The following is a 22,858-nucleotide window of genomic DNA, read 5'->3' on the forward strand; positions in this document are numbered from 1 at the left end:
TTGTGGGGGGGGGGTTTGTATGCTTTCTGTCCCTTGTTTGCTGTCCATCAAATTTTCCCCAGCTTTAGAGGGGCTATCATCTAGATGACAATAGGGATCTGTTGTGCCCTTGCTAGCATTCCAGCAATGAGGACCTTTTTCTTTTATGTCCTAACCCCTCTCTGTGGATGTGGGACATGCGACCTTATCATTGTAGTTGACACTGCTCTTTGTCATGCACATGCATGCTTCAGTATATGTGCTGTGAAAGGCTACTGTGTTCACAGCTTGTTGAGATAAATACACACCCCAAGACCACCTCAAGTATTGATTGATGCTGCTCCTCTGAGATATTGCAGCCTAGAATAACCCTTTTCTACCCCTTCCCTCAGACTTGGCTCACCCATCCTTCCTATACCAGCACCAGCCCTCACCAGTGCCACTAACTGCGCATGAGTCGCATGGGACATAGTCTGGGCCTTACCCTAGTATGTCAGCCAAGCTGAATTGTGAGCATTTTTCCCTGACCACAAAGAATCCTTCCCCTTATTACTGCCAGTCAATCCATTTTAGATGAACATATGCGCAGCATACATTTTTTGGAAAAAATAAACAAGAAAACAGATATACTAATTGAAGGACAAAATTAATCAAAGGCAGATGTTTTATTTGAACAAAACACTGTGAACACAGTGCTATCATACTAGCCCACTCCCTCAGGAGCAAAGGTGTCCATATGTGCTGAGGTTCTCCTGGGTTCAACTTCTGACCTAGACACCAGAGGGCCAACTTGAGGGTTCTGACAGAGATCAGCATGTGTGAAGTCTGATTCATACCTTTGAAGAGCTGTATTGTAATGAAGTACTGAGCCACTGGTCTTCAGTGGAACTCTGGGATACTGTTATTTAGTCTTCCTATACTTACTGGGGACTCTGTTTGGAATTCTGGGAGACCCTGCAAATAAAACTCCCTAATGTTACCCAGATGTGTGTAAGATGTCCTCCCATGTTTTAGCATCTCCCCTTAAACGCATGCTCACATGTAAAAGCTGATTAAAAAAAAAAATCAATCTTTTATTTTAATAGTTTTTGCAATGCTCTAAGTAGCACTTAAACTAGTCACAAAGAAATAGTAGTAGTGGTAGATGATAATAATAATAATAATCGTCTTTAAAAACATGAGGTTATGAATCAAAAAAAGTAATGTCTTAAGGACAACCTTCCTGATAAACGCCCTGGAGATTGCTGCATCATCAAAGGGGTTACCAGGTGTGTCAGGGTCAACCATGCAATCAGAGGGAGGCATTTCTTGTAGACCTGAAAGGAAACAAAGTTTATTGTTAATGTATCATAATATGATGAGTTTAAGAGTAGCTTCACTGAACACTAGCAGAATATTTCAGTGAGATTTGTCATTGCAGCAAAGAGTGAGCGTTTAGTAAGAACACTTAGTAAACCTAAGACAGTCAAGATCATGTTTAGTGCATGTCTGCAGTTTCAAAAATGGTGGAAAATATCTTGTATACAGATTTGCTTTAAGGTTTGTAGGATGAATAAATATGTTTTCTAAATGCTGCCTTTACAGTCTAGGTGTCAGGACTTTTGATTCTAATTTAATTGTGATTCTGCTTCAAACTGGAGGACTACTCTGGCATGTTTGTTAAATCAGTTTTACATCTTTTAGCAGTAATAAAAACTTGCAAATAATTTGCCATGCAGTGATTCCGCCAGTCCTGTTGCATTGTTTTAATGGCAGTTACTCATGCATACTTGCAGATTTCGGTGACTGTGTAGCTTAGGATACTCTCGGAGGTGCAGTAGAAAGCAACAACCCACAGAGTGACATAGGCTGCAGGGATGCAGGATGACTGTCACTCACTTTGAGTGCTTTGTTCACAGTGTTTTCCTGAAGTAAATAATGTTTTATTATTAAATCAGATGTACCGCTTGCCTCCCCTTGGCTTTGCATCATGTTTTCTTTCTGCCCCTCACAACAGTTTTGGTTTTCTAGTAATTCTCTGAGGACTGCAGTCAATAGTGCCAGACATTACTTCTTGTCTTATGTTCACTAACTGCATGTTCATGTACAAACTGCTGTTCTGTTAACTTCTTAAGTGAATTAGAATGAGATTTACAAATTGTTACTCATTTTGGACCTTTGTCCCTTCCCTCCATCAAATCTGCTTTGTATAGATTTTTTGAGCAAGGACGTTGAAAGTACGGCATAAGGACTGTAGCAATTGCTAAATACAACAGGTTTTGCATCGGTGTTCTACTTCTGAACAATATGGGGTGTAAAACTCTAATGTCTGACGTTAATGACTAATGCTTTACCAGAGAATGAAAAATTTGGGCTTGCCAAGAATTGTCAAGCAAAGAAGCTGAGATGTACTGAAGGCAGATGACAGCAATTGCCATGGACAAGACTTTTTTATGAACAATAAAACATGTAACATTAATGTCTGTCACTGCTTATTGGTGATTTATGAGAGACTCAGAAATTGGATGTGGGACAGGGTAATACCAGGAGACAAAATCAGGAGTCAAAGTCTGCATGACTTTGGGGATTCTCAGCATATAAATTAAAGGGGGGCAAATATAGAAACAAAGTACAAAACATAATTCAAAAATATATCAACAGCATAGGAGTGATTTCAGCTGATCTCCGAGAAGGTAGTAAAAGGGAGAATTATGACAGAATTATGGGAAGTAGAAAACACACAAATTAATAGGGATAGAGAACAAAAACAAATATATAATGAAGGAAAGGACCCCAAACAAGTTTCATCTTACAGCCCCATTTCAGTATTACATCACAATTAAAAATTACGACTATTGGTCATTATGACTGTATGTATTAAACCATGATTATAAAGCATGTCTATTTTTAGCAATGAGACTTAACAAAATATTACCAAAATTAAACACACTAGACCAGATGGGCTTAATGCATGGTAGTCCGGCTGCTCATAATTACTAAGAATTCAGGAAGTGCAAAGAAGTTCTAGTCTAGTGGCAATTATAGCGTTAGATATGAAGAAAGCCTGTGAGAGAGTAGAATAGAGACTTTTGTTTGGTTGAATGAGGAGAAATGAACTTCCCTCAGGGATTTGTTGACTGTTAAAAAAAAAATCTATGAAGAGACCACAGCACAAGTAAATTTTGAAGCTATGTTGTCTGATCCCACACCTATAACTATGGGCACCAGAAAAGGCTGTCCCTTAGCCCCATTATTTTTCACTATATTTCTGGACCCATTAGCTGAATTAATAAGAAATACTCCAGTACAAGAATTTTTTTTGGGGGGGGGGGGTCAAAAAACTTAAAACCTTCTGTTTGTGGACGATATAATTCTCGCCCTCTTAAACCCAAAATAAGATCTATCAAAGGTATGGGAATGAATATAAGACTTTGGGAAACAATCAGATTACAAAATAAACTTAAATAAAACTCAAATCCTAGATATAAACATAAAGAAGATAGCAGAGGTAAGACAGACAAATTATAATCTGTGGAGTAATGATGAAATAAAATATTTAGGGATTTAGATAACCGGGAAGAGTAAAAAATAAATAGTTATTTAAAAATAATACAGAAAATACATAGTCATTTACAACATTGGAAGTTACTAAACCTGGAGCTAGACCAGATTACTCAAATCTGTCATTGGCATGTCTTAGCACACGTAAGATATAAGAAAAATAAAAGGATGAGATCTTTTATTGGGAAAGACAAAGGGTATCATGGGAGAATCTTATACTCTCAAGTGACGTGAGGTCTCTTGGTCAAAGATATAAGACATTACAATAAAGTGTTAATGCTATCACAGTATGTAAGATTCCAAACAAATTCTATGCAAACTGGAAGGAAATGATAAAAGAAGGAGAGTCTACAGAAATGAAAAACATGCTGGAACTGGAATGGGGTGCAGGCCTAAAAAAAGAAATCTATCTTCTTTATTATTCAGCAGGTAAATGTAAATGAAAAATATTCCGTAACTACGTCATTAGCACAGTGGAAGCAGGATATCCTACCTAATGGCACTATGAAAAAGGAAATACAGGAAAAATATGTGTTGATATTAATTAAAAAACTCAACACAGATTAGGTATTGGCACAAATTTATGAGATGGGATATGACAAAAGCATTCAAAGAGGTGAAAAATGAATATAACTTATCAGATTGTTTTCAATTCCAATATGAAGGGCTATAAATAATGCTATCCAACTCTAACTGGAGGACACAGGGGAGAAGAATGTTGCCAAAAATAATAGAATGGATGGCAGATGCAGGTTAGTGTCTTGGGCAGCCCAGAGTTTAATAATTATCAAGCAGCTAATTCTAGTTAAACAAAATGGAAAAATGGTAAAAAGTACTACAGGAAAATATTAATGACGTCTCTTGGGAAAGAATATTAATTCTGCCATGGATAGCATCCAATGCCCAGAAATATAGAATTTTTGGTGGAAATGCCAACATAATTTTTTTCTTCATAACAAACAGACTGCCTAAAATATTCCTACAGGTGAAACCATATTGTTAGTGATGCCAAAACCAGGAAAGTAGAACATGGGAGCATATATTATGATTCATGTAAGGCACCTGACAGTTTTAAACGGGATCTTCAGTTGCTACTGAGACAGGCAGCACACACAGGCATTCACTTTACCAAAGAGTTATACTTCACAGGTGTGTTAGAAAAACTCCCTACAGATACAGCCATACAAAACCTGATATGGATAATAATGTTACTAGCTAAAGGAACAATAACCAGGCATTGGAAGATCCATGCACTGCTGACCCTGGAGGAATTGCTAAAACTTCTATACAGAAGATATAAAATTAGTAAGGAAAAAGGGAAGCTTTGTAAGTAGGGAATGGATACTGTGGTGGAAGTCACTGAAGAAATTGGGTAAATAAGAAACCTTAACCCCTAGATAGAACATAAAAAAGGAAACAAGTCAAACTATGCTCAGCCAGACATTATCAAGAACTGACAAAAAAAAAATATGATTAATAAGAGATCAGGCATGGATAAAATGCCAGTCAACATAACTGATCCTAACAAAATATAGACCAGTATGACACACAAACGTTTACATTTTCATGGAGTAAAATGGTACAAATTGCAGAGAAAATCAGGTATTTTATTTGAAAAAGGTGTCAGTACTCTACTGTAGCTGGACGTATAACAATTAGAAGAACTAAGAGACAACAATGAATATCTCACTTGCTCACATAGCCAAGAGTGCACCTTGTATGTGTTATGCTCAAATGTTTTTATTCTATGGCTATTAATAAAGGTCTAAAAAAAAAGACTCCTGGACCTAGCAGGAAATAATAGGAGGACATAGTCGGGGAAAATTTTGAAATATTACTCAAATTCCCTTAAAAAGTTAACAGAACAACAGGTTTTGCAGAAATGTGCAGTTTCTGAACAATAAGAAGCATGAACCGCTTTCTAGCACTATTGACTTGTCTAAAAATCATTATGACAAGAAAATCAAGAAATTATGAGCGACAAGGCAAAAAGGAAGGTGAGCAGTATTCCCTTCTGCAAGCAAAGGGCATACACGCACATGCACACTTGTTCACAAATACACACTTATGCACACTTGCAGTTGTACATGAACACAATGTTGCACACTCTTGTGCACACACACAAGCGAGTACTGAAGTCAGTATTGTGTAGAGTGTGCATGAATCCTGACAGCTCTGTGATGTGGCTTCAACAATCAGCATTTTTTGAAGAATAACAAGTACGACACTCTAAAGACTGTCACCCTCAGTAACTTACCAGAAAATGAAAAATAAGAGGCAAAATCAGGGGTGTCTTGGAGAAATCATAGGCAACTGAGAGGTATACTTTTTTCATTAGAAAGTTTTTCTGTAAACCTGTAACGGAAAAGCAAGGCAAAAGACTGTATTTTTTTTTTATCCTGTAACTAATCATGGCACCTGCATTCCACCTACATCTCTGCTTTGGCAGATAATACCACCAAAGGAGGTGCAGATGTAGGTGGAACCAGTGCTCCATGCTTCCTTTTTTCCTTCTAGATTGTAAAACACAATACAACTTGTATAGCAGAAAGTAACAAGACAAGCTTGTTTTATTGAAATCAAACTCATTTATGATTGTTAAATATATATTTTTTTTACAGCCAAGGGCATAGCCCATGAGTCTGTTGAAAGTGTTTGAGGGGTGCTCTTGCCTCCACCTTGCCTATTGGGTTGGGCATCCTTGATGGTGTGCAACTTACCAGCAAATGAAAACATTTCTATACTATACAATGTATGAAAGTGCAAACATTTTTTTCTTTTGGTATCAGTAATAATAGTTAAACATTTAGTATTACAAGCAACAGGGCAGGATTCAGAGAGATCATCCTATGCTGAAACCGCTGAAGCCAAAACTAGCAGTTTCTGTGATCACAAGAAATGCAATTCCAAAAAATATTAGATGCAAAGAGGAAAGCCCTCATTATTGGCTAATTTGCATATATCTGAATCATGTAATGTTACTGCTAATTTTACTCAGGACTTTCCTACTGTAATCACCTCTGATGGCCCATGCATGGTGTTGGCATAGCCATCACCGCATTCATTCTCTGCTATACATGTAAACATTCAAACACACAGACCAACATCCACACGCACATTCACATGTTCATACACACACACACACACACACACACCCCTACCCTACTTATCTCCAAACTAAACCCACCCTTCTGTGACCATTCAGGTAGCCATGCATACTGTATATATATACACACACACACGCACTTCCATTCTCAGCATACTCTACCTGACACCTCTACTGTGACCACCCAGGCAGACAGACAGGTCTACAACAAGTGCTTGCATGACAGTAGCTCATGACACACTTACTTGCTGGTACTTGATCAAAAAAGCAAGTGCTCTAACCCTCACTATTTTGATCTCTTGTCACTCTTTAGCTTTCCCAGCACCTAGCCCTTCAAAACTGTTTAACCCTATCAGAACCCTAACTAAACCTAAAACCATAAAACTTCCACTCAGTTTCTGACCTGGTGCTTGCTCCCATGTAGTAAAACTCCAACCCCCATCCCAAAACCTAAATTCCTCATTTGCTCCCAAAAAATAAAACTCTCCTCCTAGTCCCTTTCCATTCCCTTCCTGCTTCCTAAACCTACATCTCCCTTCCTGCTTCCTACCCTAAAACTCCCCTTCTTCTCCCTAACCCTAAATCCCCTTCCCAATCGGTACCCTAATCTACAGTCCCGCTCCCAGCTATTTGCCTGAACTCATATTTGAGTTTGAGCATGATAAGCAGCCTATACGAGCTATAAGATGCTTGAGGCCTTGACTTTAAGATAGTAGTCTTCGAGAACTTGGAACTCAAGCGCTCGTAGTAGAACCAGACAGACACAAATATGCATACATAGACACACACACACACACACACACACAATCATTCAGATTCATTCATCATTCCCATACACATGCGCGCGCACACACACACACACACACACACACACACACACACACACACACACATATTCATTCATCATTCCCATACACACACACTCATTCAGATTCATTCACCATTCATACACACACACACATTCAGTTTTATTCATTCCCCTACACACACATGTCCACAGACATAGTATGCTGAGTAATGCATCAAAAACTAAGCATATGAGATTTGGGAGACATAAATTTAAAGGTGAATACTTAATACAGCACACAGTGATTGAAACTGTAGACTCATTTAAGGACCTTGGTATATGGGTAGATCCAGCTTTGAGTTTTTCTAATCATATCAACCAACTGGTTAATGATTCTTATACTATAGGTTGTATAAAAGATTTATAAAGTCTAGGAAATCAGAAATGATGAATTCATTGTTTGTTAGCTACATTAGACCCAAATGTGAATATGGAATTGCAATATGGAAACCTTATAAGAAAACAAGCATGAGTAAACTGGAAAGAGTACAGTGGAATTATACCAAGGGCATACAAGGATGTGAAAATGTAAGTTATTATGAAACACTAAAATATCTGAACTTGTACAGTGTCTCTTACAGATATCTAAGAGGAGATGTTATTCAGGTATATAGGGTATTTAGAGACAACTACCTCTAGGAATGTTTGGGGTTATCAAAATGTATGAGAGAATCATTAGACAACCTACAGTAGATATAAAAAGTTTACACACCCCTGTTAAAATGCCAGGTTTTTGATATATAAAAAAATGAGACCACAGTAAATAATTTCAAAACTTTTTCCACCTTTAATGTGGCCTATAACCTGCACAATTCAGTTGAAAAACAAACAAATCTGTTAGGGAAAAAATATAAAAAATAAAAAAAATGTACAGTAAGCTGGTTGCATAAGTGTGTAGACCCGTACACTATTACTTTGTTGAAGCACCTTTTGATTTAATTACAGCATTCAGTCTTCTTGGGTAGTAGTCTATCAGCATGGCACATCTTGACTTGGCAATATTTGCCAACTCTTCCTTCCAAAAGCGCTCCAAATCTGTCAGATTGTGGGGGCATCTCTTGTGCACAGCCCTCTTCAGGTCACCCCACAGATTTTCTATTGGATTTAGGTCTGGGCCATTCCAAAACTTTAATTTTCTTCTGGTAAAGCCATTCTTTTGTTAGTTTGGATGTATGCTTGGGGTCATTGTCGTGTTGAAATGTGAAATTTCTCTTCATATTCAGCTTTCTTGCAAACGCCTGAAGGTTTTGGGCCAAAAGTGACTGGTATTTGGAACTGTTCATAATTCCCTCCATGTTGACTAAAGCCTCAGATCCAGCTGAAGGAAAGCAACCCTTAAAGCATGATACTGCCACCACCATGCTTCACCGTGGGGATGGTGTGGTGATGTGAAGTGTTGTTTTTGCACCAAATGTACCATTTGGAATTGTGGCCATAAAGTTCAACCTTGGTCTCATCAGACCATAACACATTTTCTCACATACTTTTGGGAGACTTGATGTATTATTTTGCAAATTTTAGCTGGGCCTAGATGTTTTTCTGTGTAAAACAAGGCTTTCATCTTGCAACCCTACCCCGTAGCCTAGACATGTGGAGAATACAGGAGATTGTTGTCATATGTAGTACACAACCAGTACTTGCTAGAAATTCCTGCAGCTCCTTCAGTGTTGCTGTAGGTCTCTTGGCAGCCTCCCTGACCAGTTTTCATCTTGTATTTTCATCAATTTTGGAGGAACATCCTGTTCTTTGCAACATCATTGTTGTCACATATTTTCTCCACTTTTCAATGACTGTCTTCACTGTGTTCCATTGTATATCCAATGCTGTGGAAATTTTTCTGTACCCTTCTCCTGACTGATACCTTTCAACAATGAGATCCCTTTGATGCTTTGTAAGCTCTCTGCGAACCATGGTTTTTGCTGTAGCAGGCAACTGAGTAAATGTCAGGAAATTCCTACTAGGACAGCTGAACTTTATTTGGGATTAATCAGAGTCTCTTTAACTGATGGCAGGTGTGTACCCAAAAAGACTGAATGCTGTCATTAAATCAAAACGTGCTTCAACAAAGTATCAGTATAAGGGTGTGCACACTTATGCAACCAGCTTATTGTACATTTTTTATTTTTTATATTTTATATTTTTTCCCCTAACAGATTTGTTTCTTTTTCAATTAAATTGTACAGGATATAGGTCACATTAAATGTGGGAAAAGTTTTGAAATTATTTATTGTGGTCTCATTTTTTTATATCACAAAAACCTGGCATTTTAACAGGGGTGTGTAAACATTTTATATCCACTGTATGTAGAAGATTCTATAGGAATGAGAAGTGTATTAATTGTTTTTTGAGAGAGCAGCTGATGCATGGAACACACTGCCAAATTACATTAAAGCAAGCACTAGTTTAGATATTTGTAAGAACAGCCTGGACACTTATTATGAGAACAAGTGTTTTGATATATTGGCAGGCTAGAGGGGCAGTAATGCCCATGCCTTGAAATATCTGTACGTATGTCTGTATGTATGTATGTGTACACATATGTTTGCACTCCCTACACCACAGCTTCAGTGGATTTACCATCACTGTGAGTATGCCCATAGAAGTGATTGGATAACTGACGGCTTTCTGATAGCATTCATCTTTTCCTCATAGAGTAAAATTTTTCTTGGAGCAAATCATGCACTGCAGACATTTCTGGGGAGCACATTGGCTAATTAGCATTAGCCAGTCTGCAAAATGCTTGGTTAGCATGAGGCTTTGTCCATGAGAACACTCTCCATATTAAATGGAAAATGTCTGTGATACAGCAGCCTAAGAATTAGAAAGACTTAGCTTGAGGGAATGTTGTTTTCAACATTAATAATGGTGAGTTTTGTTCCTTGCAACAAAAAATCATTTTTAAGTCTATAAATGGTTCAGGAAAGAAACATTTCTTCCCACTGTCAGCTTTGTTTTGTTTATAGTCCAATTTTATTATTTTCCAGCAAGTTGACTGTGGGGAGAGTGTGTGTTTTCTCAGTCTTCTAGGATCATAGGAGTTTACTAGGCTAATGGCCCTGGGGCCCTTACATGCCTAGCTAAGAGTTTATCCCAAAAAGGAAACCTCAGCACCTGTCGCCCCATCAGTGAGGGCTACAGGTGGAATGCCTGGGACAAATTTGTTGTTTTCCCATCCACTCATCAAGGTTGCACTTGAAGAGGGTCAGCTAGGTATTCTGTTTGACATGTATGGGAAGTCTATTCCAGAGACAGGGCAGCCTCTGGGAGGCAAACATGTCTCTCCAGCAGGTTTTGTTGATGTCACATATTAGATTTAGGCCTTTCAAGTAGGTAATGCACGAGGAGTTAGACTTATGAATATGGAGCATCTCTAATAGGGCAGGGTCCGATATTGCCTTGTAGGCGAGACACAGATTACCTCTGAGCAATCTGTATGATACCAAGTAGAGTGATAGTGATTTGAGACTGTCCACATAGGACAGATGTTGGAGACCATGGATTCTCTTTGTGAGGTACTTTTGTGGCCTTTACAGTTGGTGCAGGTGTTTGGAGAGGTACACACCAAACGGGGCATTATACTCAATTATTGGCCTAATGAGGGAGGAGTACAGAGAGATAATAACCTCTTTTTTTTCTGGATGCAATCCCTTTACTTATGAGATGAACCAAGTAAAGGGCTTTTCTGACCACTGCTGCTACATGATCAAATGTGAGATTGTTGTCAACTTAAGTACCCAGGTCTCTCACCACAGGTTGTATGCTTAGGGGGTTGCCGTTGATGTGGTAATCAGTAGAGGCTGTGTTTTTGCTGAATGGTATGATAATACATTTTTTTACATTTAACTTTAGGCCATGACTTTGGCACCAGTCATTTATTGCTGTGAGACCCTCTTGAAGTATGTTAACATCTTTTGGGGTGTCAGTGACAGCACCCAACTTACAGTGATCTGCAAACTTTGTCAGCCACAGGCCTTTTGCCTCTGCGTGGACATTTGAGAAGTAGGTGCCAAACAGTAGGGGTCCCAGGACAGATCCCTGAGGAACACCATTAGTGACAGGTCTGCTGTCGGAGGTGGAGGTGCCTGTTTTGATCTTGTGGGTCCTATCAGTGAGCCAGTTGGCCACCCACCTGATGAGATAGGGATTTACGCTAAGCTGTGTTAGCTTTTCGATGATGTCCGAGTGGGGGATTGTGTCAAAGACCTTGACTATGTCTAGGTAAGCTGTATGTACTGACTTTCCCTCATCCATGGCCATGGTGACAGTCTCAAAGAAGTCAGCCAGGTTCAACAGGCAAGATCTGGCCTTGACGAATCTGAACTGGGTGTGGTCAAGTGCTTGGAAATTCCCTATGTCCTTGTTTATGAGATCCATAATAATACACTTCATGGCTTTACAGTCAGACTTATCAAGCTAATGGTGTGATAGTTTCCAGGGTCAGTAGTGGCACCACCTTTTTATCCAAGAGGATGACAATGGCAGTTCTCCACTCTGCTGGAATGAAGCCTGTACTTAGGCTGTGGTTGAATAGGGTCCTCAATGGCAAAGCTAGTTCTTGCTGGAGATGGTGCAGAATACAGCCTGGGATACTATCAGGTCCCATGGAAGTTGTGCTCTTTGCCTTGGATAAGGCCTTTAACACTTGATCTACAGAGATGTGAGGTGCAGGACAAGTATTGGGGATGTCGAATGGGCTTTTGGGGGGGATAGGGGGTGAAGATTCCACTGAATCTGTCTGCTAGCAGGTTGTCTAAGACAACAGGAACAGTATAAGTGGTACCGTTAAGTACTAATTCGGAACAAACCTGGGCTTTGCCATGGAGGTTCCTAATGTAACTGAAGAAGGCTTTGTGGTTTCTCTTTGTTTTGGAGTCTGGTTTCTTCCCATTGCATTTCTGTAAGTTTAGTTTCCAGCATCTTACCTCTTTTTTTTTTAAACGTTATTGACTTGAAGAGAAGTGCTGTCGCCTCACAGTAAGACGTTGTCCTGTTCGATTCTCAGCTAGAGCGTCTTCTGTGTGGAGACATGTGTGAATGGGTGTACCTTCATTGAAGGTTGTGCATCAGAGCTGGCAACTCGGCACGTAAAATTCTACTACCAATCATTAGCGGACCGGAGTTCTGCTGTGGCGACCCCTAACCAGGAAAAGCCGAAAGAGACAACATTGACTTGAAGACAATTTTTTACATCCTTTAGCATCTTTCACTGTCTTTGAAAAAATCTGTTACACAACCAAGCTCTAGTTAGAAGAGCAGGATATACAAATGCGGTTAATATTCCATGATTCTATAATTCAGTACTGTATGGAATAAGTTAATGTCTTGCCCGACTGTTTCTTCATCATTAAACAGATTGTTTGATTTTCTCTCTTCTTTTATTTTTCCGTTTGATATTTACCAGCTGTTTGTTTGATTTTCTCTCTTCTTTTATTTTTCCGTTTTATATTTACCAGCTGTTTGTTTGATTTTCTCTCTTCTTTTATTTTTCCGTTTTATATTTACCAGCTGTTTGTTTGATTTTTTCTCTTCTTTTATTTTTCCATTTTATATTTACCAGCTGTTTGTTTGATTTTCTCTCTTCTTTTATTTTTCCGTTTTATATTTACCAGCTGTTTGTTTGATTTTCTCTCTTCTTTTATTTTTCCGTTTTATATTTACCAGCTGTTTGTTTGATTTTCTCTCTTCTTTTATTTTTCCGTTTTATATTTACCAGCTGTTTATTAGTTTGGTACTAACTGCCATCTCCATTTCCAGACAAAAGCCCAGTTGAAATCACCGAAATATTTAATAAAAACTTTATTGACATTATCCTTAACTTAGTAAATGCAGGCAATACCCCAATCCCCATTAACCCATCCACCATACCTCAAGGCAATATCAGCTCCATACCATCCTTTAACTTTCAACCAGTAGCAACCTCTCAGATACAAACATCATTTGGCAAATTGAAACCAGGCTCCTTATCCGCTGATAATCTCCCCCCAGAATACCTCTCAATTAGTGCTAAGGCAATAAGTTTCCCAGTAAGTATCCTTATAAATAGATCAGTTGCAGAACACACGGTGCCCAGCTCTGGAAAAAAATCAATAATCACCCCACTTCATAAAGGTGGAAACCCTCATGACCTATCTAATTTTAGGCCCATTTCCATACTGTCCCCCTCTATCTAAAATGGATAAATGCATCCGCAAACAACTTGTCGAATATCTAACCAGCAACAACCTACTATCCCTTTCACAATATGGTTTTCGACCATCCCACATTACCATTACTGCCCTAGTCTCCTTCACAAATTTCATCTATAACACCCTAGATAGTAACCTACTTGCATCAGTCCTGTTACTGGATCTTTCAAAAGCATTCAGCACAGTCTCCCACATCAAACTTATCAAGCAACTGCAATCACTAGGATGCTCTGATGCCACCCTAACCTGGTTCACTAGTTACTTGGAAAACGGACAGCAATCTCTAAAATGGCAGTATAACCTCTCTAGCTTTCTCCCAAATAACATAGGAGTGCGCCAGGGGTCAATCGTAGTACCCCTACTATTCAACATTTTTATAAATGACCTACATTTAAGTTCCCTCTGACTGTACAACCATACAATATGCAGATGATTCAGCCATAATCTGTACCTCCAATAACTTCTCTGACCTCCAAATGTTAACAGAAAAGGCCTTTGCATCCATAGAACTCTGGCTAAACCAATCACAGCTATTACTTAACTCTAATAAATCTAAACTACTCATCTTTGCATCTAAACCTGTTCCCACAGACTTTACTATATTCTCCATAAACAAAACCTAAATAGAGTTAGTAAATCAGGCCAAACTGCTAGGCATTACTATTGACAGCAAACTTAGCTTTGACTTGCATATTGATAACGCAGTAAAAAATACTCATTTCAAATTAGGCAAACTTTACAGAAACAAACAATACTCAGACAAATCCACCCAAATAAAACTTTCAAAAAGTCTTCTCCTTCCAACTTTACTATATGGGTCTCCTATCTTCACCAATCTCCACAACTCTCTGCAACACAAACTGCAGTCCTGTTATTATAAGACTGCAAAATTCGGATCAGCCCAACCAAATCGCACCTACCATTGCCAGGCCACTAGAGAACTAAACTGGCTAGAATTTGCATATTACCTACATTACATACAACTTACCTTTGCCCATAAACTCATTTATAAACCCAAGTTTTGCCTTTCCCTGAAAAATATCATTGAACCTTACGTCCCACCCAGATATCTATGCTCAAACAACAAACACCTACTTAAAATATCAAAACCTAGTAAAAGAGCAGGTAGCTGTCTCTATTCCCATTCCATAACTAAGCTGTGGAACGCCCTCCCATCATCAGTTACAGAATTAGACAACATAATCTCCTTTAAAAGAAAACTAAAATAACATCTCACTGATAACCCCAGCTGTACATGCAACACATATCCACAGCCTCCTTAATCTAGCAAAACTGTTTCACATAGCAAATATACTTATGTATGTCATACTGTTACAACATATGAGTTATCCCTAATCTTTAGTATCCTTGTCCACACATCTATAAACTATCTTAACACATTTTCTCTTCTCTGTCACTTTCTGCTTTTATTACTACCATTAAATACGTTGCCTATAATCTACCTTTCCCTACCCCCCCACAAAAAAATTTGAGCTGCATTGTTAAATATTTCTAACTGTATAATTTTCCTACATGCTAATGTTCCATTGTTACTGTATTGTGCCTTTTTACAACATCTGTGCTGTTTGGATAGGTTTCTGTATTATTTCACTTGCTTTATAAGTAATTGTTTCCTTACAAATTCATGTAATGATTTTCATGTAACTTGGAACTTTTCTCCCTGGGCCTCCACTGAAAATGGGTGGACTTTCCCGGCCAACAAATGTCAATAAATTAAAAATAATAATAATGCAGCAACATTATAGCTTGCATGGGTACATTTGTTCTAGTCTGAGAATTCTATCAATTTTTCTAAGTTCTTTTGACAAATATAATAGAATGATTTTTTTTGAATGGAAGAAATTCATAATTATTTTGTCAAGTACTCTAAAGACTGCTGTGTTCTGCCTTCTAGATCTATTAAAAAGATTATTTATTTTATTATTCTGTACTTCTTTATGCAGTGCATCAATTTCATTTTTTGTCTTTCAAGATTTCCATTTATTTTTAACTTCCTTTAGCTTCAGAGATGTTGCTGATTGAAGTTTTTCTGCAATCCGTTACATCTGTTTTCACAGCTTCCATCAGTTTCCAAAGCTTTTTCAAAATGATGATAATCTTATCATCCTGAGAAGATTCCTTGAAAATTTCCAAGGCCACATTTCCTCCTCCTTTTACATGGTTGAAAATATAAGTCTTTTAAAAATTCCACTGTTTTTTATCACAGAATTGAATTTTGACAGGAGAACTACCAGACTATGTTGCCATCATCTTGAAGGTCAGGCTGTGTCTATAAACGTTTTTGAATAGTGTTTTGCTTTATGAAATGTTTGAGTTTATATCAAAGGGTACAAGCTTTTGTTTTACAGCATAGCTGGATAATTTTTGTTTCTCTGCTTTAGTGGGGTACAGAAAATGAAAGCTGTACCTTTTATTTTTAGTTGCTACAGTGGCAGGAATTTTTTGTTTTACTTTCGTTTTGGCTGGACTTTTTCCCCAGTTGACACTTGACATTATTATGAGCATATACTCACTGTTCTCTTCAATCAACATACACATTTTTGAACGTTAATTAGTTTTTATATACACACAGACACCAGCACACACGTGCACTCTCACACGTGTATATATATATATATATATATATATATATATATATATATATATATATATATATATATTATATGTATTAGCTGTTCTTTAATTTTGATTTGTAATGTTTAAATTGTAATTGTTTTAGCTAAAGAAGCTTTAAAACTAAGTATTCCATAATTATTTAGATAAGACTGATCCCTAGATTTAAAATCACTGCAAGAAAGACTCAACCAAGCTAGAATTTCCACTGTGCACTACCTTAAACCTCGTGGAGGCCCAAGGAATTTCATGGGATATTGGCTGCAATTGACCCCCTTAAACTCATACTAGTGTTTTCAGGTAGTCACTCATTCCCTTAATGTATCAGGAAATTTTCTAGGTACTAATGGATGCAAGGAATTAGTCGATTGTGGTATCATAGTTAGCAATTCATTTTATATTAGATGACAGAATCGCACAGACTAGCCAAGATAGGTGAGAATCTACACTTTTAGAGTTTGCTTCATCTTCACTTAATATAATCATGGACCAGGACACACAAAATGCAAAGAAAATGCTGTATAGAAGAAATTTCATACAAGTAATAAGTAAACATAAATAAATAAATAAATAAAAGCAGTCAATGCACATAATTTGAATTAAATATCTGCATGACAAGGGAAGTTGCTGAACTGAAATCCCTAAGAAAAATGCAAAGATTGTCACACACAAAAGACTCACAATGCTGCTTGTCATTTGGCTGTTCCTGTATGTAGATTTATATTTTCAAATGCACTATGCTCACGAATAGAGGAACTTTAAGTTCATTTCTACTGTTCCTTGAATTTAGGAAATGAAAGTAACTGAAATGGTTGTGTCATTAATCAGCCGCATATAAGGCTACAGTATAGTGACTGTCATTAGGAGAGAAGTCTGTGGAAAATCGTTCATCATAGGATGTGTGCTTTTCTGTGTTATTCCTCTAAGTAAGGTGCACTTAGGGAAAATGCAGACTATCTAGTCTGATATATGTAGATTAAGGAATGTGTTACATGCTCTGTATGCATGTGCTGGGTTTCTGTTTGTAGTGCCACAGATATTTTATAAATAAACGATGAAGCATAAAATGAAATCAGCTTTATTGTGTGATTGGCTTAGGGAATGGTGATATCACCAAAAGAACACCGTGGAGGCGTTCTCATCACTCCACCTTCCCTGTGGGATTTATAAACACTATTTATGGTGTAACGGAGCATGACCTCCTTTAAACATTGGAAATATGCAAAATAGTACAACATAAAAAATGCACCTTTTAATTCTGATAAAGAATAAGGGGTTATTCACCATACCATGATATGTCATACATAACAAACTTAGGACAGGGATTCCTATAGTCCCTGTGCATGTGTTTTAGTATATTTTAGACACTTCACAAGGTACACAAGACACTGAGTGTGCATGATTAGATGTTTTGTTTACTTGAGCTGTCAATTATGTGCGATAGCAGGTAGACTGTTTGCTTTCCAGTAAATTAGAGTTGAGATGATGTAGTGGATCCTGGTTCAAGTACTGTGACTGCCCATTATAACAAACTACCATGAGTCCGTTAGTAATTTACAATAATACAAATCTGTTTCCTATTAACAGAATGGCTTAACATACCATTATGGTTAAAGTAGGAGGCATTAGAGCATTTGCTAGTTGTAATAACACCAGATTACAGTCGCTTAGTTGGCCTTTGCAGCATATCTAAGTATATTCAGTGATGCCCTCTTTATTGTTAATACTGTTAGCACTGATTTATGACAGCAGTACTGATAAGAAGGGGGAAAGTATCAGGGTTAGTAACATATGGTCTATGGTTTCTTTAAGTACTTAAGTAAGAGAGTAAGGGTAATGATAGGAGTTAAATTAATGAGTTGGATTTGGCTATTGATCACAGTAAAGGAGACACTAAACATGGATACTGTGTTTCACCTGGTACTAAGAAGGGAAGTGGATTAGATAAGTAAATGAAAGGGCAGGAGTGATGCTCGTCACCTTACATTATGATGTTAAGCAGTGAGGAGTGGTTACTGCTGCAGTAAGTGAAGTAATGAGGAAAGGATTAAGTGGGGAAATGACAGGGAGATGTATCTGTCGGGAGTGGGCATTTGGGTAAGTATTTCAAGCAGTTTTAATCTGAAAACTCTATCCGAGTGCAGAGAGCGCTTTGGGTAGATAGTAGCAGTTGATTTTTGCCCCATAAGGGAACAAGAATAGATGAGGAAAATGCTGTGAGAAAGACAGTAGGATAGGTGAAAGTAGGACTACAAAAATGGTCAGCTTGGGAAGAGGAAAAGAGAAACAGAGACTGGAGAACAGTGCGGAAATAACTGTTGAAAAGATGGGAATTGCTCCACTTTTAAAGGAGTCAAGACTGTGGAAATAACTTGCACTACGATGTCAGCAACTGGGATAGTGGTATCACAAGATATAACTATCAAGAAATGTATTATGACATGCAAATTATGTCCAGAAAAGAAAAAAAAAGTCATAGGAGCATCACACGCTCCCAGTTTAACATTAAAGTAGTTACATAGTTACATTCAGCAGATGATCAAGATTCATTCAACTTTAAAGCAACAATTTGTGTACAATTAAATGATAAGTGTGACTCACAATGAGTAACCCAAATACACATGCAAACAGTGAATGTATAACCACCGAGTAAATACATGAAAAATTAATGTCCTGTTCAGGTGACTTCCAGCGACAGCAGGAAATAGAACAGGAAGCAACTGCCTAAAGTCCCCTAAAATTCGAAACTTTGTTGCAGTATAAGAACAAATCAAAATGAAGAACTCATGAAGATCATGTTTTACTACACAACTGTGTGCCTGCACTCAGCATGTCCTCACAATGTGATAAGCAATTGGTATGATTCAGTAAAATCTCTCTCCCAAGTTCATGTGCCCACACACATGCACAAACACACAGATACACATACAGACACATGAGCATGTACACACACACACACACACACACACACACACACACACACACACACACACACACACACACACACACACACACACACACACACACACACACAGGTACATAGGTGGTTACTGGGCTATTGATCCAAAGGTCTTTATAAGCCTAGCCATGTGTACCCAATATAATTCTAGAGAAACAATATAAAGGATCTTGCCTAAACTCAAGATCTTAATTAGTAATGACTGCCCATATCTTGCAGGGTCATAGGTGACATCCCCAGTAGGAAGTTATGGTTTCCTATCGAGTCATCCAGGCTATGCTTAAACAGGGTTATAGAAGGGCTTTGTTTGATGTGAATTGGTAGCCTATTCCAGAGGAGTGTTATCTTCTGAGAGACATATCTGTCTGTCCAGCAGCTCTCTCTACTCAGCTACCTGTTAATATTGGAGTTCCTCAAGGCTCCATACTGGGCCCTCTCCTGTTCTCTATATTCATCAATGACCTTCACCTAGTAATTCGCCAAGCTACATGCATCCAATACGCAGATGACTCTACACTTATATGCACTGCTTCATCTGTATCTGAACTTCACTCCCTATCGCAAAACACATTTAACTCTGTAGAACTATGGTTTACAAAACGCTGCCTCTTATTAAACCCTAAAAAAACTAAACTTCTCCTTTTCACACCTACCAGTAAATCTCCACCAATAGACTTCTCTGTATCATCCCATGACGGTACAATCATATCCCAAGATCAAACTACCAAACTGCTAGGTATCACCATAGATAATAACCTAAACTTTGATGCCCATATCAACAACATTCTGAAAACTACCAATAAAAAAATAGGCTCTCTTTACAGGATCAAATCCTTCCTCACTCCTGCAACTAGAATTACCATTGCCCACACACACCTTATCTCCACCCTTCTTTATGCCTCACCCATTTTTACCAATCTGTCAAAAAATAACCTTAAAAAACTAGAAAACTCCTGTAATAGCATAGCCAGATATGCCACAGGTAATCCTTACAGAACTCATCACTGTATTAATCTAAAGCATCTTGGATGGCTTGAATTTCAACAGCATCTAAAATATAATCAACTGACCATCGTCCACAAAATACTGTATCAACCTGACAAAACACCCATCCTATCTAATCTTATCCACCCCTATGAGAACCTTAAGTCCCTAAGATCATCACAAAAATCTCTTGTATACATCAACAAATCAAACAATAGAGCTGGAGACCCTCTGTTTTCTATTTCCATTGGAAAAACCTGGAACCTATTTCCCTCTGAACTTACCACACTTCCCTCAACTACTCTGTTTAAAAATAAGCTTAAGCTCTTCCTAAAAACACACTGGATGTGCCCCTGTTCTAAACCGGACTGACCAACTTATCCATTTTTACCTGAATGATTCAAGATACTCATCTCTGAATCTACTTCTTCTCTCTAACTTATTTTGCCTTCTTTTCTCTAAATCTATTTCATATTAAATACTACTATGCTTCCTCTCCTTCACAGTCCTAGCTAGTACGGGATTCATTAAAGTGACTCATATTACTTCTAGATTTATGACCTAACTGCTTCTCCATTTCATTTTCCTTATCTTCCTTTCTTATCTACATCGACACTATTGCTTTTTTCTCTTCTCTCAACTAGTACTCTTTAATAACACTTAAATGTAACTTCTTATTAACTATACTAAGTCTATTGAAATATGTGTAACCTTCGTTATGTACTTGTAAACTTGCAGCCTTCTCTGTTTAAGAAAATGTATATGCATTCTAAATATGTATTTTCTGTAGATGTGAACTTTGTTTAAATTGTGTGGAGCTTTTCTCCCCGGGCCTCTACTGAAAATGGACATATATCCAGCTAGACTAGCCCGGTCAACAAATGTAAAATAAAATAAAATAAATATCACAGGCCAAGTTAAGGTCCCCTGGAGCGGGTGACCCTTGTCACATTTGACTTGCAGATGTGCAGCATTTCCATTAGGTTTGGATCTGAGATTGCTCTGTAGGCCAGGCACAAGTCTCCTGTAAGTAGTCTGTATGCTACTGAGTACAGTGACTGTGTCTTCAGTTTGTCAATGTATAACATGTGCTGGAGACCCTGAATTTTCTTGGTTAGAAATCTGAGGTCTCTCAAGTTGCTGCAGGTGCCTGGTAAGGTACACACCAAGGGGAGCATTGTACTCAATTATTGTCCTGATGAGGGTTGAGTACAGGGATGTTATGACCTCTTTTGCGCTTGAGGCAATGCCTTTGCTAATTTGGTGGGTCACGTAGAATGCCTTCCTTACCACAGTAGACACAGTTTAGGCTACAGTCAACTTGCATTCTCAAGTCTCTCTCTACTGATTTGTTACTTAGGGTATTATTATTTATATGATATTCTAAAGGGATATAATTTTTACTGAAGGGGATGATAATGCATTTTTTAGCAGTGAGTTTGAGTCCATGGCTTTGGTACCAGTCACTGGTTTGTGTAAGCCCTTCTTGAAATATATTGACATTGTTTGAGGATTTAGTGATTGCACCTAATTTGTAGTCATCAGCAAACTTAGTCAGCCACAGCCCCTCTGTCTTGGCCTGAACGTCTGAGACAAATATTCCAAACAATGAGGGTTCAGCACTGACTCCTGTGGAACCCCACTGGTGACAGGTCTGCTGGGTGAGGTAAAGTCTCCAACTTTTACTGAGTGTGATCTGTCGGTGAGCCTGTTAGCAACCCACCTGATGACATAAGGGTTAATATTCAACTGGGAGAGTTTATCAGTGATGCCGGAATGTGGGATTGTGTCAAAGGCCTTGGTTACGTCAAGGTAGGCTGCATGCACAAATTTGCCTCTATGGCTCTGGTGACGTTTTTGAAGAAATGCACCAGGTTTAATAGCCATGATCTACCTTTGACAAAACCAAACTGTGTCAGATGAAGGGTTTGGAGATCATCTATACCCTTATTTATAAAGTCCATGATGATTCATTCCATGGCCTTACAGATAAGGCTGGTTAAGCTTATGGGTCTGTAGTTCCCAGGGTCTTTTGCTGTATCCCCTTTATGAAGAGGGATGATGGTTGCTGTTTTCCATTCAGCAGGGACAAAACCAGTACCCTGGCTGTGGTTGGAAAGAGTACCTAATAGAGTTGTTAACTCATGTTTTATGCCATTTAAAATGTAACTGGGGATGCCATTCTGTCCCACAGAGACTATATTTTTGGCCTTGGAGATAGCATTAATGACTTTCTCTTTGGAGATGCAAGATGGGGGAGATGTAGAGGGAATGCTTTGTAGAATGTTTGGATGGGATGGGGGGTGAAATTTTTGCCAAACTTGTTGGCTAATAGCCTAGCTATTTTTGCAGGATCAGGGTGTGTGATGTGATACCATCCACAGCTAGTTCAGCACACATCTGGGCCCTACCTTTTAGGTTATGGATACAGCTGAAGAATGCCTTATGGTTATTAAATTCTTTTTGAAGTTGCCCTTAGAGAATTTTAGAAGTTGTCTTATTTGTTTTTTCAAGTAGAGAACAGTGTTCTTCCAGTGCTGGGATCTCTCCCTTTTATTCTTAGACAACAATTTATTTCTCTTGTTGTACAACTTAATGCTACATGTCCACCAGGGAGGCTTATC

At 38.2% G+C, this 22,858-nt stretch overlaps 1 protein-coding gene across 1 annotated transcript in view; it reads right to left on the bottom strand.

The window, feature by feature from the left end:
- Nucleotides 1-22,858, bottom strand: part of LOC122791065 (protein lifeguard 1-like) — a 247,227-nt gene that overhangs the window by 64,496 nt on the left and 159,873 nt on the right. The window contains exon 5 of the mRNA XM_044058840.1: nucleotides 1,198-1,295. Coding sequence (XP_043914775.1) covers nucleotides 1,198-1,295 — 98 coding nt within the window. The remainder of the gene's footprint in view (nucleotides 1-1,197; nucleotides 1,296-22,858) is intronic.

Source organism: Protopterus annectens, chromosome 16.part0 (genome assembly GCF_019279795.1).
Source record: "Protopterus annectens isolate FY-2018-M chromosome 16.part0, PAN1.0, whole genome shotgun sequence".
NCBI lineage: Eukaryota > Metazoa > Chordata > Ceratodontiformes > Protopteridae > Protopterus > Protopterus annectens.